The 17662-nt window shown below is 44.7% G+C and overlaps 1 protein-coding gene across 1 annotated transcript in view; it reads left to right on the top strand.

Annotated features, from left to right (window-relative positions):
- The window catches only part of COLGALT2 (collagen beta(1-O)galactosyltransferase 2), a 362921-nt gene that overhangs the window by 224908 nt on the left and 120351 nt on the right, over nt 1–17662 (top strand). Inside the window, exon 6 of the mRNA XM_075322014.1 lies at nt 10415–10534. Coding sequence (XP_075178129.1) covers nt 10415–10534 — 120 coding nt within the window. The remainder of the gene's footprint in view (nt 1–10414; nt 10535–17662) is intronic.

Below are 17662 nucleotides of genomic sequence, written 5' to 3'. Positions count from 1 at the left end.
GTCGCCACAACAGCATTGCCCCTCCAAAGGGTTAATGCTGAGCCTGGAGGTAATTGGGAGGTCTATTGGCCAGTAAGTTTAACATCCAACGCAGTTCCTCCCTCGGGCCAGCAGGGGGAGCTCTGAACCTGGAATTCCAGGGAGCATTCCTTAAGCCTGACCTGAGGGAGGGGTTACTGGTCAGTCTGTAGAGAGAAGTCATAGCAAGCAGACGCAGAGTAGTGCTGTCCTGTGGAACTGGGGCCTAGAGCTGGAGCAGCTTGGCCCAGTGAAGCAGGAGGAGCAGAGAGGCACAGAAGAGACTCGAACATCGGAGTCTGTGGCCACCAGGGCCTAAAATCCTTCCCTGGTAGCCGAATCCAAAGGGCAGGAGAGCTGCAAGCACCTGGCCCATAAACAGCCCGAAGGTACAGCTGCATCATCAGGGCCCGGTGTGGACTCCAGCAGAGAAGCACCAGAGAGGGCCTGCGCAGCCTATCACAGAGGGAAAGGGACGTACCACCGGTCCCAGCAGCAAGAGGGCCATTGCTAAATTCACAGAGCAGGGTCCTATCACAGTAAGGAAAAGAACAGGAGTAGGCCTCATACTCATCTGGCCAAAACGACATCTCAGTTACTTCCAGGCCGGCCGGAGCCCTCTACCACCTGTAACGGTCTCCCAGGACTAACCGTTTGTGAAGTAAAAGAGGAGAAGGTAAAGAGACTGTTGTTGTGCCTGTTTCTTTCATTGCCTGTCAGCCCTGCACCATGTTATTCACACAACACCATAGACTCCCACGAACACCAACAGTGTCCCCGGGGCACCGCTCCACCTGTGGGGAGCAGTACCACCATTGCTGCCATATCATCACCCCGGAGGCTTCACACAGCAGCGGCGGCTTAATAGCCACAAACCACAGGTGGCGTCACGAAATAAAAACTTTAATTACTCCCAAGTCACCAGCCATTTTAACTGACACCCACCAGGGCCACGGAGCCGGGCCCCGTCACCACTGACGACACCCGGACTAGTCCGGCCCGGCACTGGGTGTCCCATAGCCCTGGGGTGGGCGAGTCATATTGCTGGGGGAATGTCACTTGGTGGCCGTTGCCCAGTTCCGTGTCCTGGGGACGCTTTTTAAATGGGGTATATTTACAGGGGAGATTAAATGAAAGTTTATACGTGACGCCACTTGCGGTTTGCAGCTATGTGGATGGAGTCGCCACTGCACAGTTCTCACTACTGGGGCTGATGTTGGTGGCAGCCTGGATGTTAGGCCCTCCGCAAGCAGGGCCAGGCCCCAGAGGACAGGTGATGTAGATATGTGCAGAAAGAATGTAGGCCACACAGGGGGTTGCAGTGTAACTGGTTCCTTTACTCACAGTAAGATGGAAACTAGTCATCCGAGGAAGGCTGGTCTTGACCGCTGGTCCCCTTAGTTTCAGTGTCGGTTTAGTGACCTGGTGGCTTCTTTCCCCTGCACCTGTCTTTGGTTGGTGGGTCCCCGTGGCTTGGAGCGTCTGGGGGTCCCCTCCTGGTAGTCTCTCAATGGTAGTCCGTATGATGGTAGTGTGAACCCTGTGGGGTCGGAGTCTCTGGTCCTGTTCCCCAGTTCTCCCGCTGCTACTGAGTCCCAAACTTCAAGGTCAGTGAGGTCCTTGATGGTCCCCTCACTGTGCAGATTTTATCAGGTCTGCCTGGAGCATTTGCCTGACCTAGGATTCTGTACCCTATCAGTGCTATGGTTCAGGGAGCACTCCACCGTACTCCACCGGCAACCAAACGCCTGGGCCCTCAGGTCACCGTCACACTCCTGTCAGTGCTTCACTCGCTCTCTGTCCGTCCGTACGTCACCGACAACGACTCACTCTCCACTCGCTGTCCCCTCTCTGCCCCTCCCACCTAGTCGTCTAGTGGATTGGATTGACTCCACCTCTAAGTGGCCATCCATTAGGTCAAACCCTAGTCTGCCATCAGTCTATGGGGGATTTGGGGATAACAACAGGGATTATTTGGAATGTTTTTGTTGTTACCGGCACTGGTCTTTCTGGGTCCCTGGGGGTAGGTCCTGCATCCTGGGTGGGGATGAAGTACATTGTAGCTCCCTGATGGCTTCAGGGGCGCTACAGTAACATTTATTTTTGTGTAGTCTGTAAAGTTGGCATAAGGAGACTTATAGGCCATGCAATGCTCCTAGGGGAATTCAAATATGCAAATAACCTTTACAGAAAGAAAGAGAACTAAAACGCTAGTGCGATGTCTTCAGGTTAGCCATTTTAAGGCTGGAGTCACATTAGTGTATGGCATCTGATGTGAGAGCATTGGATGTGATATGCTAATGGCCCTCAGCTCAGGCTGAGTGTCATGCGACTGTGTACAGCTGCGGAGGAGAGAGACGGATTACTCTTCTCCATCTCCTTCATTGCCTGCCTGAGCGTATATCTTCAGTGCCTTGAGAAAGGATTCAGCCCCCTTGAATTTTTCAACCTTTTCCCACATTTCAGGCTTTAAACATAAAGATTTTAATGTTCTCGTGAAGAATCAACAACAAATGGGACACAATTGTAAAGTTGATCAAAATGTATTGCTTTTTTTAAACTTTTTAAAAAATAAATAATTGAAAATTGGGGCTTGCAATATTATTCATTCCCTTTAAGTTAATACTTTGTAGCGCCACCTTTTGCTGTGTTTTTGCTGTATGTTACAGCTGAAAGTTACTTATGTTATGTGTCTATCAGTTTTGCATATCGAGAGACTGAAATTCTTGGCCATTCTTCCTTTGCAAACAGCTCAAGTTGAGTGAGGTTGGATGGAAAGCGTTTGTGAACAGCAGTTTTCAGCTCTTTCCACAGATTCTCGATGGATTCAGGTCTGGATTTTGACTTGGCCATTCTAACACCTGGATATGTTTATTTGTGAACCATTCCATTGTAGATTTTGCTTTATGTTTGGGATCATTCTCTTGTTGGAAGACAAATCTTCGTCCCAGTCTCAGGTCTTTTGCAGACTCCAACAGGTTTTCTTCAAGAATGGCCCTGTATTTTGCTCCATCCATATTCCCATCAATTTTAACCATCTTCCCTGACCCTGCTGTCACCTTCTTCCACATGTTCAGTGAGTCTCCCAGGTGGCTTGTAGCAAACTTTAAACAACACTTTTTATGGATATCTTTGAGAAATGGCTTTCTCCTTGCCACTCTTCCATAAAGGCCAGATTTGTGCAGTGTGTGACTGATTGTTGTCCTATGGACAGACTCTCCCAAATCAGCTGTAGATCTCTGAAGTTCACCCAGAGTGATCATGGGCCTCTTGGCTGCATTTCTGATCAGTCTTCTCCTTGTTTGAGATTACATTTTTGAGGGACGGCCAGGTCTTGGTAGATTTGCAGTGGTATGATACTCCTTCCATTTCAATATGATCGCTTGCACAGTACTCCTTGGGATGTTTAAAGTTTTGGAAATCTTTTTGTAACCAAATCCGGCTTTAAACTTCTCCACAACAGTATCACGGACCTGCCTGTTGTGTTCCTTGGTCTTCATGATGCTATCTGCGCTTTACACAGAAAACTGAGACTATCACAGAGCAGGTGCATTTATACGGAGACTTGATTACACACAGGTGGCTTATATTTATCATCATCAGTCATTTAGGACATCATTCAGAGATCCTCAATGAACTTCTGGAGTGAGCTTGCTGCAATGAAAGTAAATAGTATATTGCACGCCCCACATTTCAGTTATTTATTTTTTAAAAAAGTTTAAAATAAGCAATAAATTTCGTTCAACTTCACAATTGTGTCCCACTTGTTGATTCTTCACCATAACATTAACATTTTTATCTTTTTGTTTGAAGCCTCAAATGTGGGAAAAGGTTGAAAAATTCAAGGGAGCCAAATACTTTCGCAAAGCACTGTATATCCCACTGCACTCGGATGTCATCAGTCCGATTAGGGCCGAGGAAAAACATGCAATTGTGAGCTACAGCATTGTCTTAAATGGGGCTGAGGCAATGCGAGATTTTCTTTGCAGTTTGCCAAAATGTATGAAAGTCAAAATCCTTCTGGGAAAGCGTGTTGTGGACAGATGAGACCCAGATAGAGCTTTTTGGTAAAGGACATCATTTTACGTTTTATTGAAAATGCAATGAGGCCTACAAATTAAAGGGATCCTGTCAGCAGGTTTTTCCCCTTATGAGCTGTGGCCACAACCAGTAAACTTTTATATACAACATTCTGGAATGCTGTATATAAGTGCCCAGGCCACTCTGTATAATGCAAAAAAGACCTTTGTTATATTCACCTATAGGGTGGTCCGGTCCAATGGGCATCACTGTTCTCAGTTTGGCACCTCCTCTATCTTGTGCAGTCGCCGTCCTACTTCCCAGTCCCATGTGCTTGACACGTCCTATGTCATCCACACAGAGTCTGCTATTGCACTCCTATGCATGCACTGGCACGAGGAAAGGTCAAAGACCGCCAGCACATGCGCATTACAACACTTTTATCTGCTTCAGCCGGGTAGATGAAAGTGCACATGCGCAGAAACACAGTGAAGGCCTCTATGTGAATGACGTAGGAGGCGTCATCCACATGGGGCTGGAAAAGAGAACAACGATTGCATAAGATGGAGAAGGTCCGAGAGCAACGACGCCCAACAGACCGGACTGCCCCTGTAGGTAAGTATAATAAAGGTCTTTTTTACGTTCTACAAAGCAGATTAAGCACTTATATACAGTATTCTAGAATGCTGTATACAAGAACGTACTGGTAGTGGCCGCAGCTGACAAGGGAAAAATCTGGTATAGGGTTCCCTTTAAAGAACACAGTACTTACAGCCAAATATAGTGGAGGTTCATAGATCTTTTGGTGTTGTTTTGCTGCCTCTGGCACTGGATACCTCGACTGTGTGCAAGGCATCATGAAATCTGAAGATTTCCAAAGGATTTTGGGTCACATTGTAGTGCCCGTTGTCAGAAACCTGGGTTTGCATTCTAGATCATTGGTCTTTCAGGCGGACAATCATTCGAAACATACCTCAACAAGCCCCCAGAAATGGATAGAAATAAAGCGCTGGAAAGTTCTGAAGTGGCTAGCAATGAATTCAGATCTAAATCCCATTGAACATCTGAGGCGATATCTTAAAATTGCTGTTGGGAGAAGGCGCCTTCAAATATGATAGACCTGGAGCAGTTAAAGGAGACTGTTCCAAACTTCCAGTTGAGAGGTGTAAAATGTTTGTTGATGGTTATAGGAAGTGAATGATTGCAGTTATTTATTCCACAGGCTGTTCAACCAAAAATTAAGTTGAAGGTGCCAACAATTTTGTCCCGGCCTATTTTTGGAGTTTTGTGGAAAATTATGGTCAATTTCCTTTTGTTCTCAGTTTTTTGTTGTTGTTGTTCAAATAAACAAAAATGGAATAAACATCATTTTCTGGGAGAAATACTTCATTTTCTGGAATAATTTCAAGGCTACCAACCAGGGACGTACATAGAAATCATGGGGCCCCATAGCAGAATTTCTAATTGGGCCCCCCCCCAAAAAAAAATAAAAATTAATAATAATGCAAATATTCAGCTGGGACACAGAAGAGCATATTTCACAACTTCGCAGCCCTTACCAAATAATTTTCCTCCTATTGAAGCCCCTAGATTCCCCTTTCACTGCAGCCATAAAATTTGATGACAACAAAAGTGCCCCCCAAACACGGTCAGTAGCTTACATCAGTATTTGTACCCAAATCCAGGAGTGGGCGAATAATGCAGAAGTGGTGCCGTGTCTCTATTCTACTTTTCCTCTGATTGTTCCACTCCTGGTTTTGGCTACAAATACTGAGGTAAAATACTCACCAAATACTCAACGTGTGCAAGGGCTTTAGAAGAGAATAATGGGCCTCAGATAGTCCTCCATATAGTAAAATGAAAAGGCGTTTACTTGTTTTCACCAGACAACCTCTGTAAGTGCATGTGTGCTACAGTGTAATAATCACAGGACAGAGAGGGGTTAAACATTCAAGTATTTAATCTCTATTGGAAATAAAGTATATTTCCCATATTGATATCAGAGAGAAAAAGTGACCTCCATACACAACACAATCCAGTATACCAAGACCAATAATATCACATACAAGGGGGAAATACTGTCACACCGTGACCAGACAACATATTACCACCACATAGTGACCGAATAGAACCATATACAAAGGAAGAAATACTGCAACACTATGACCAGACCACATAGTGACCGAATAATACCACATGCAAGGGTGAAATACCGCCACACTGTAACTAAACCACATGGTGACCAAATAATACCACATACAAAACAGAAATACCACCATATCGTGACCAGACAACATATTACCACCACATAGTGACTGAATACAACCATGTACAAAGGAAGAAATATCGCTACACTATGACCAGACCACATAGTGACCGAATTTTACCACATACAAAGAGAAATACCACCATATCGTGACCAGACCACATATTAACACGATATAGTGACCGAATACAACCACATACAAGGGTGAAATACCAACATGCCATGACCAGACCACATACTGACTGAATAATACTACAATAATGATCATGAATTAAAAAACACAATACTAATAACACTAATATTACCATCAGTGCCATTATACACAGGAGCTCTGTATATAGTATCAGTGTACAGGTAATACAGTGATCACCAGTGACATTATACACAGAAGTTCTGTGTATAGTGTACAGGTAACAGAGTGATCACCGGTGACATACACAGGAATTCTGTATATAGGGTACAGCTAAAACAGTGATCACTGGTGACCTTATAGACAGGAGATCTGTATATAGGTAATACAGTGATCACCAGTGACATTATACACAGGAGTTCTGTATATAGTGTATAGTGTGTGTGTGTGTACATGTAATACACTGACTTACCAGTGACGTCTCTAGCTGACGTTTTTCACCTTCGCTTTTCCTCTCCATCTGGCGCTGACCGTCATCACTTCTTCCAGCCAGAAAATGCCTCTGCAGAAAATAACACACAGTCACCTAGAGCTGATCACTCCCAGGGAACATTCCACACTGCTTCTCCAAATTTCTACACTACATCAGACTTTTGTTCCCACCATGGATAGTATCATAAAAAATAAACTATATTTCATCAGTAATTATGTCCCCTAATTTGCCCCGACAGTAATTATCTCCACTATTTGCCATCATAAACCAATAATGTATGTTCCTCACTCTGGCCCCATATAGTAATTATGTCCACTATCTTGGCCCCCTATATTTAATAATATCTCTCCAACCCTAGCCCCCTTTATTTAATAATGTCTACCTTCCTGGCCCCCTATAGTTAATAATGTCTCCCATCCTGGCCTCCTATGTTCCTTTCCTCCATCACAGGCCCCTAAACTGCCCCATCCTGGGCCCCTATGTTCCTCCATCACAGGCCCCTAAACTGCCCCATCCTGGGCCCCTATGTTCCTCCATCCCAGGACCCTAAACTGCCCAATCCTGGGCCCCTATGTTCCTCCATCCCAGGCCCCTAAACTGCCCCATCCTGGGCTCCTATATGCACTACTCTGTCCATTCACAGAGGGAGGAACAACAAGATTCTTCTCACCTGTCTGCGCTCCCCCCTCCACCCTGTGGCTTCATATCCCGTGTGGTCAAATGGCCACCCCACCCATCCGAAGCCACGCAATGACATCTGAACGTGGTGCATAGCAGGGATGTTTAAAGATGTGATGTAGGCCCACATACATGCAGACAGGCACAGATTAACACATGCATGCAGACATGCACACATACAAAGATGCACTGACATGAAAACGTATGAAGACACACATACGTGCACACACGCTTACAAACATAGACAAACAGATATAAAAAGACAGACAAATGCATGCAGACAGGCACACAGACAGATGCATACAAATGCACAGAGACATGAACACTCATGCAGAGAAGCACACACACTCATACATACGTAAACACACAGGCATGAACACACAAAGACATGCACACAGACACGCATATGCAGACACAGAAATGTGCACATACACACATATACGCTTGTATATGTAGCCACACACAATAACAGGCACACGTACACATAGGCAGGCACACATACAGAAAAATTCACATACATGCAGACAGGTGCATGTAGACGCACATGCACATATTCACATAGACACACACATGAATGCAGACATGCACTAATAATCAGGCAAACAAACGCACGCACAAGAACGCAGCCAGTAACATGCACGCACACAGACACACGTACACATATGCAGTTGTCGCAGGCGGAGGGGGGGAACGCTGCGCTCACCCACTGCTCGGGTCCGGCTGCTGCTGCTCGGTGGTGGCTCAAGCGGTGGGCCGGATCCCGGGGACTTGAGCGGCGTTCCTCGCCGTGAGTGAAAGGGGGTGGTGTGGTTTGGGGATATTGTCCGTGACGCCACCCACGGTTGTGGTGAGGTTGTGACACCACCGCTGCTCTGGACGGGGATCCCGGGAGCGATGACAGGGAGCAGCTTGGATGTTGGTTCTCCCCTCCGTGGGTAGGGGGGTTGGTTGTCCCGGGGCCCCGGTGAGGGTTAGGGATGGCAGACGGGTTACGGGGCCTGGTGAGTTGCAGGGTCGCGGGGGCAGCGCTGTGCCGCACGGCACGGTGGTACTCACTCAGCCAATGAATGATGCAAAGTCTCCGGTAAAACAAACGGCTGGATGGACGGGTCCCACAGATGGCTGCGGTGTTTCTCCTCCCGGTAGGTTGATGGTGACTGCCTTTCCCTGCACCTGTGTTGTGTTTACGGTTCCAATGGCTTCCCACCGGTAACCCGCTCCCCAGCTTGGGTGGATGCCGAGGGAGCCCCTTTTGCCCGCAGGCTTTGGCCCTGGGAACTGTAGCCTTGGCAGTGACTCTTTTTCCCTTCACGGTGTGAGCTGTTGCCTTCAATCGGGTCTTGACTGCTGGGAAACCCTGGAGGTTCCCTTCGCTAACGGATTTGACCGGTTTTACGGCGACTCCTAGCCTGGTCGGGGTCCGTAAGCCCTGCCGAATGGTGCTGGCTTCTCTTCACTCCCCGATCCGGTACCGTCGGGCCACCGCTCGTCCCCGGTCCTTACGGTTCGCTCCAATCAGCCTCTCCTGCAGACGGTCACCACTGTCTGCCAGCCTTGCTGTATGTGCCCGGGCCACACACCCGGACACGGTCAGTCTCCTCTACTGCCACTTCACTCTCTCCTCCTCAAACTCCAAAATATTGTGTGTGTGTGTAATATATATATAGAGTGTGTGTGTGTATGTGTAATATAGATATACAGTGTGTGTGTATGTGTGTAATATATATATATATAGATATATATATATATATATATATATATAGAGTGTGTGTGTGAATATATATATATATATACAGTTTATATATATTGTGTGTAATATATATATATATATATATATATATATATATATATAGAGTGTGTGTGTGTAATATATATATATATATATATACATTTTATATATATTGTGTGTGTGTGTGTGTGTAATATATATATAGAGTGTGTGTGTGTGTAATATAGATATACAGTGTGTGTGTGTACACACACACACACACACACGAGTTCTTACCTTCCCCTGGCTTGTCTCTGGTCTGCAGGCTCCATTGATTCTCTCCGGCAGGAAGCAGGAGTCCAGGGCGCACAGCGTGACGTCACAATTAGCAGACACGGCAGCGTCTGTTAACTGTGACACTCCTGGGGCTCCAGAAGAACATCTGAAGGTGCAGTGCAGATCGGGCCGATATGTGAAGCCGCATGAGGCCCCCTGCCCTAGCCCAGTCAGCCAATAGCAGAGGGCAGATAACCAGCCCCATACAGTATGAAGCACGAGGGAGGCCTCACTGAGGACCCGGGGCCCTCCGATGGATACCCCGCTGTTCCTGCATACTCACCTCACCTCGGTCCCCCGCCGCTGCTCCTAGTTCACCAGATGTCTGTGCTCTGATTAGTACTTTAACACAGTGGCGGCTGGCGCTTACTAGTGACGTCACCACTGTGTTGAAGAACTGTCAGAGCACAGCGAAACAATGATGAGAGGGCGCACTGCACTCTGTCACCGTCGCTTTCAGATGCCGATACATTTGAAAGTGCGATCGGGGAGGAGGGGTAGAGCTGATACCGCGGGCAGCCGTCAACGGGCCCCTCTAGCTCACGGGCCCCGTAGCAGTCGCGTGGCCTGCCTCTATTGACGGTACGCCACTGCTACCAACGCTTTCAGCCATCACTGTTTGCAGGCTTGTCTGCTGTCCTTTGAGCAGGTTTTGGTTCTCCAGCTGTATCTCATCATTGCCATGTAATTTACTCTCACAAACATCATTAATCTGTCATTCGACAGCAATACGTTCTTTGATTGCTTTGTGCTTCTATTTTCCAGGAATTCAGATGTATATTTGTAACAAAGAGCATTATGGATACCTTCCTGTGCCGCTGAAACCACATCAAACCCTGGATGATGATGTTGAGAGCTTTACACATGTTCTGACGGAAGCAATGAGTAAGTGAAGTTTTGTAGTAATATTAGTGGCTACATGTAATCCGCCTATGGCCCCCCTGCAGCATTCTGTCCCAATCTTTGATTACAAACAGGAAGCTTAGAACTATGTTTCGAGTAAGACAGTCGGCAGCTGATAACATTTGACATAACACATGCTATTGATTTTTGTAGTATGCAGCACACAATTTTCTCTTGAGTGCACCACATGTATATCATTACTGCAATGGTCTGGAAACCAGGTACATAGATATGATGTAATGATCATGTACGGTATGGAGAATGGTGATCACTGGAACGCAGAACACTGTGAAATAGTCATACTGTGTTTAAGGAAAAAATGTTTTTGTTATGTTTTAATCCAAAATCTTACTGACGACCATATATCCTGGCAGTAGATTCTTTCTTACTAAACATTATATTATTCAGGTAATCTTATGGTGACATTAAGGACAGAGAACTTGTTTAACAACCCACATTGATCTCATTGATCTCAGTAGTAATTACAGTGGGTCCGGAAAGTATTCAGACCCCTTTAAATGTTTTACTCTTTGTTTAATTGCAGCCATTTGGTAAATTCAAAAAAGTTCATTTTTTCTCATTAATGTACACTCTGCATCCCATCTTGACAGAAAAAAACCCCCAAAAATGTAGAATATTTTGCAAATTTTTTAAACAAGAAAAACTGAAATATCATGTGGTCATAAGTATTCAGACCATGTGCTCAGACACTCATATTTAAGTCACATGCCGTCCATTTCCTTATGATCCTCCTTGAGATTCTACTGAGTTCTACTTCATTGGAGTCCCGCTGTTTAATTAAACTGATAGTATTTGATTTGGAAAGGCGCACACCTGTCTATAGAAGACCTCACAGCTCACAGTGCATGTCAAACCAAATAAGAATCATCAGGTCAAAGGAACTGCCCAAGAAGCTCAGAGACAGAATTGTGGCAAGGCACAGATCTGGCCAAGGTTACAAAAGAATTTCTGCAGTACTCAAGGTTCCAAAGAGCACAGTGGCCTCCATAATCCTTAAATGGAAGATGTTTGGGACCACCAGAACTCTTCCTAGACCTGGCCATCCACCCAAACTGAGCAATCGTGGGATAAGAGCCTTGATGAGAGAGGTAAAGAAGAACCCCTAGATCCCTGTGGCTGAGCTTCAGAGATGCAGTAGGGAGATGGGAGAAAGTTCCACAAAGTCAACTGCAGCCCACCACCAGTCAGGCCTTTATGGCAGAGTGGCCCAATAGAAGCCTCTCTTCAGTGCAAGACATATGAAAGCCCGCATAGAGTTTGCAAAAATACATATGAAGGACTCCCAGACTATGAGAAATAAGATTCTCTGGTCTGATGAGATGAAGATAGAACATTTTCATGATAATTCTAAGCGGTATGTGTGGAGAAAACCAGCCACTGTATATCACCTAAACAATACATTCCCAACAGTGAAACATGGTGGTGGCAGCATCATACTATGGGGGTGTTTTTCAGCTGCAGGGACAGGACGACTGGTTGCAATTGAAGGAAAGATGAAAACGTCCAAGTACAGAAATATCCTGGAAGAAAACCTCTCCCAGAGTGCTCTTGACCTCAGACTTGGCCAAAGGTTCACCTTCCAGCAAGACAATGACCCTAAGCACACAGCTAAAATAACAAAGGAGTGGCTTCAGAACAACTCTGTGACCATTCTTGACTGGCCAAGCCAGAACCCTAACCTATGCCCAATTGAGCATCTCTGGAGAGACCTGAAAACGGCTGTCCACCAACGTTCACCATCCAACCTGATGGAACTGGAGAGGATCTGCAAGGAAAAATGGCAGAGGATCCCCAAATTCAGGTGTGAAAAACTTGTTGCATCATTCCCAAGAAGACTCATGGCTGTAGTAGCTCAAAAGGCTGCTTCTACTCAATGCTGAGCAAAGGGTCTGAATCCTTATGACCATGTGATATTTCAGTTTTTCTTGTTTAAAAAATTTGCAAAAATTTCTATGTTGCTGTTTTTTTCCGTCAAAATGGGGTGCAGAGTGTACATTAATGAGAATTTTTTTTTTTTAGAATTTACCAAATGGCTGCAATGACACAAAGAGTGAAAAATGTAAAGGGGTCTGAATACTTTCCGTATTCACTGTATGTGTGAAACATTAATGGCTAAAGACAGAAGACCACCAGAACAGAGGCCATATGGGAGTCCCCTGTGACCCCATCTGCCGCACTACATGTAACGTTAAATGTGAATCCTATTTTATGTGAGACATAGACAAAAACACTGATATACAGTGGGGAAAATAAGTACTTGATACACCGCTGATTTTGTATGTTTTTCTACCTACAAAGAATGGAGAGGTCTGTTACTTTTATTGTAGTAACACTTCAACTGTGACAGACAGAATAAAAAGAAATTCAGAAATTCACAATGAATGATTTTTAATTAATTCATTTGCATTTTCTTGCATGAAATAAGTATTTGATACAATGGAAAAACAGAACTTAATATTTAATAAAGAAAATACTATGAAGTAGAGGTGATGAAGTGGCCCCCACAGTCCCCAGACCTCAACCCAATTGAACTCTTGTGTGTAGAGGTGAAGATAAAGCTGTGTACATACCCAAATGGGTTGACTAGTATGTGCCAACATGGGAACATGTAGAAGAAAACTGGGATCAGATTTTGGTAAAGACATGTTTGAATCTGATTGAGAGCATGCCCAGAAGGATTCAGGCAGTATTGAAAAACAAAAGGTGGATTTCCAAAATAATAACAAAATAATAAAAAAGTTACTTTAAATCTTTAGGAGCAAAAAAGTAACAATGCAGTAGTGGATGATGAAATATAAAGCCTGAAAGTCAAAAGTTGAAAACATTGTTACCCTTTTGCTCCTCACTGTAAAACATCTGTTAGCATGTGGACAGAAACCAACTAGGCGGTGGCTCAACAGGGAAGGGAACTGACCATGCAGAAGAAGGTCACGGGTAGTGTCCTGAGACCCTGAGATATCACAGATTTACTGTTTTGGCACCTTGGGTGCTCTGCCAATGTGACATTGTGTCCAGCCAAATTATGCTCAAAAAGTAAAATAGTGCATCTACCCTTCTAACCTCTGATGTATGTCCAAAATCTAGGTTCTGTATTGCTGTGTTTTTGAGAAATGATGTAACAAATTGTATGAATAAGGAATATTTTGAGTCTATAAAGACATTTTAGGGGAAAAAATAATAATTTTTGCTTTCACAGATCAGTCTTATAACATTTCATATACAGTATATACACCACAAAACCATGAATTAGATGTAATCCCCAATGTTTATAAGAGATTCATGCAAAGAAAATCATTAAATTATAGTATTCATAAGTAGATTAAAAAAATATAAAAAACAGGGAGCAAACTCCTATGAGAGAACATATAAATAGCCTGGAAAATGGGGGTTAGGGAAGTATTTCACATGTGAGACTAACAATAAGAGCACATACCTATCAATATTAGTTACCTACTAGTGATGGGCAGACCCCGACTGTAAAATTCTGGGCCGCGTGGTTTCAAAGGTTTCTGGATTCTGGGCCTGGGCCCAGAGTTCTCAGGGAACTCTGAGTAATGATCCGGATCCAGCAACTCAGGAAATAAAAAAAATAAAGGGAAAAAAAAAAGAAAATTAGAATAAAGCAAACTCGTTCTACTTACCTATTCTCCGGCGTGGCTGTAACTGCTTATGGGGTCGTTCATTCAAGTTCCGCGGCCGCTCATTAATCCTCATCCATATGCACTGCTTTCCCCCCCACCAGTAGTCCTGGTACTTGTGATTTGTTGCAGTCAGATGCACCCCCAGCCTGTGTGCCTGCATGTCTGACTGATTGCGATCACAGACCCTATCTGCATGTCTCTGTAGATTGGTGTAAGGCTGGACTCACACGAGCGTATGGCATCCAATGCGAGAGCATCGGATGCGATATGCTAATGTCCCCTGGCTCAGGCTCTGCTGCGAGTGTGAGCCGAGTGTCATGTGATTGTGACCCAATCTTGCAATCGGGTCACAGTTGTGAAGCTGATGGCAGGTGCTGCGAAGGAGAGGGAGGGGTTAATCCCCCCATCTCCTCCACTGTCAGCCTGTGCGTATATCGCACTGCACTGGGATAACATCCGAGTGCAGTCCGATGCAGTCTCGCATCCATTCACTTGAATGGGTGCAAGAGATACGGCGGTAGCAGAAAAACGCAGCATGCTGACGCTTTTCTAGCATCCACAATCTGGATGTGAGAAAAGCTGACCAACTGCTCGCACTCATAGAATAACATTGGTCCGAGTGTAATGCGAGAATTTCTCGCATTGCTCTCGTCCGTAGTTGTCGCTCGTGTGAGCGTACCCTTAAAACTAAATATTTTTTTTTTTTAAATTGTTTTAGGGTCCTCTCCATATTATGATACACAGCAGTGATAAAGCATACCGCTACAGGCTGCAGCCCCAGCCGTGCGCTTATCCTGGCTGTTAAATATCAAAAATAGCAACAAGAAGAGGAGATAAAAACTCCCCCAAAAATGTATTCTAAAATGTACTCACAGCAAAAAAGGGCAACCAGTCCAGTTAGCCCAGGCCAACACATCTTATGCACAAACAGGATGCAGACAAGCCTCTCAACATGATGGACACTTCACAGGTGCAAGGTAAATTGCACACTAGTGGCGCGCATAGGGCACTGTTCACACTTGTATGCGCATGGTGTCCAGCCAGCAACCTATTACCACGCCCTTACTATTAGATTAGGCGGGTTACTCGGATGCTACTCACTGCAGCACGAAAGGGACAGAAATTCCACTATGCACGGCCGTATCAAGAGGCCCGGCTGCACCCCGCATAATCAAAGTGCAAAAAATACATATAAAATATATGTGAGGTATTAGTGTGTAAATTGGCCAATATACGTAAGCCCACAATCCTCATCACGGATCCTCACGCTTGCGGGTCCCTACACTGATAAATATCAAAAATAGCAGCAAAAAGAGGAGATAAAAACTCCCCCAAAAATGTATTATAAAATGTACTCACAGCAAAAAAGGGCAACCAGTCCAGTTAGCCCAGGCCAACGTATATTGGCCAATTTACAAACTAATACCTCACATATATTTTATATGTATTTTTTGCACTTTGATTATGCGGGGTGCAGCCGGGCCTCTTAATACGGCCGTGCATAGTGGAATTTCTGTCCCTTGCGTGCTGCAGTGAGTAGTGTCCGGGTAACCCGCCTAATCTAATAGTAAGGGCGTGGTAATAGGTTGCTGACTGGATACCATGCGCATACAATTGTGAACAGTGCCCTATGCGCGCCACTAGTGTGCAATTTACCTTGCACCTGTGAAGTGTCCATCATGTTGAGAGGCTTGTCTGCATCCTGTTTGTGCATTAGATGTGTTGGCCTGGGCTAACTGGACTGGTTGCCCTTTTTTGCTGTGAGTACATTTTTTCCTGGCTGTGTATCAAAATAAGAGGCCTATGTGGCTTTTCTTTATTTGTTTATTTTTTTTTTAATAAGATAAATAAATAAAATAAAATAATTTTTAAAAAAGGTGTGAAGTCCCCCCTAATTTTGATACCCAGCAATTTATTTATGTTACACTATAGAGACGCAGACAGTGTGTGTGATTCCAACAAATCATAGACGCTGTCACACAGGGTGGGGGCGCAGTCTGACTGTAACCAATCACATGCTGGGACTGATGGTTGGTGGGAATAGAAGTGAATATGTATGAGGGTTAGTGAGCGGATCCGGAAGTAGTAGAGACTTGGTAAGTATAACACTCGTGCTTTATTCTTTATTTTATTTCTTTTTCCTTGTTTTTTTTAAATTATTCATGTCGCCGTATCAGAATAGTTACATTAGTTCTCTGAGAACTCGGTGTTGGGGGTCTGTGCACAGATATTAGGTGTCCGGTACAGATCCCAAACTTTACAGTTTATATTCACCCATTAATACTCAGGAGCTATGAACTATGAAGAGTTGGAGGAAAATCTTAAAGATTCATTTCTTACATTCACATCTAGACTTTCTTCCACCAAACTGCAGAGCAGGGAGCGGTGAGCACAATAAGAGATTTCACCAAGATGGACAAAAGATATCAAGGAAAACTAAATCTATCAATGCTTATAGATTACTGGTGGAGAATCGTTAGAGATGATCCAACGCAGGAGCACAAGAAAAAAATAGTTGGAAATGAATGAGGAGCACATTTTGTAGTGCAATTTCTGTAAAGGGGGCTTTACACGCTGCGACATCGCTAGCGATGTCGCTAGCGTTCGCACCCGCCCCCGATGTTTGTGCGTCATGGGCAAATCACTAGTACACATACTTATCTTCCTGGCGACGTCGCTGTGGCCGGCGAACAGCCTCTTTTCTAAGGGGCGGTTTATGCGGTGTCACAGCGACGTCACACGACATTGTGTATTTTGATTGCCTGACATCACAGTACTGTAAAAATAAATAAATCATTAAAAAAAATGACGTAGCGCTCGGCAGGATTTTTGATTTTGAGAGCAGATAAGGCAGACGGCTAGGGGCTGCCACCCCATCTGCCTGATTTACCTTGGCTGGCAATCAAAATACAGGGAAGCCCATTATTTTTTTTTTATTTAACAAAATAATTTTAAAAAAAAATGCGTGGGCTCCCGCAGTATTTTGACTGCCAGTCAGGTAAAGCCAGGCAGCTGGGGGCTGGGATTCTTGGCAGCCCGCAGCCACCCCTGGAAATGGCGCATTGTTTCTTAGCGCCATTTCCAGGTGCTATACCCGGCTCGTCCAGTGGCCGTGATGGCAGTGGCTTGCTGGGTAATAAAGGGGTTAATACGAGCTATGGTACTAAGCCCGAAATTCATGATCTCACGCCAAATTAGACATGGCCACCATGAATTTCTAGTAAACAGTAAAAAAAAACACAACACTTTTTTTTTTATTAGAGACAAAACAAAAAAAAAATATTTAGATACTCCATCTTTATTATAAAAAAATATCCTTAGTCTGAGACTGACAGTGACAGTCAAAGTTTAATTGAGTCCATGGCTAAGCCATGGACTTAGGTCAACCCTGACGTCACCGCGAACACAGCCGAAAAAGCCGAGGACTGCTGAGTGACGAGCAGTGCAG

The sequence above is a fragment of the Anomaloglossus baeobatrachus genome, chromosome 8 (assembly GCF_048569485.1).
Source record: "Anomaloglossus baeobatrachus isolate aAnoBae1 chromosome 8, aAnoBae1.hap1, whole genome shotgun sequence".
NCBI lineage: Eukaryota > Metazoa > Chordata > Amphibia > Anura > Aromobatidae > Anomaloglossus > Anomaloglossus baeobatrachus.
This window is presented reverse-complemented; position numbering and strand designations above follow the sequence as displayed.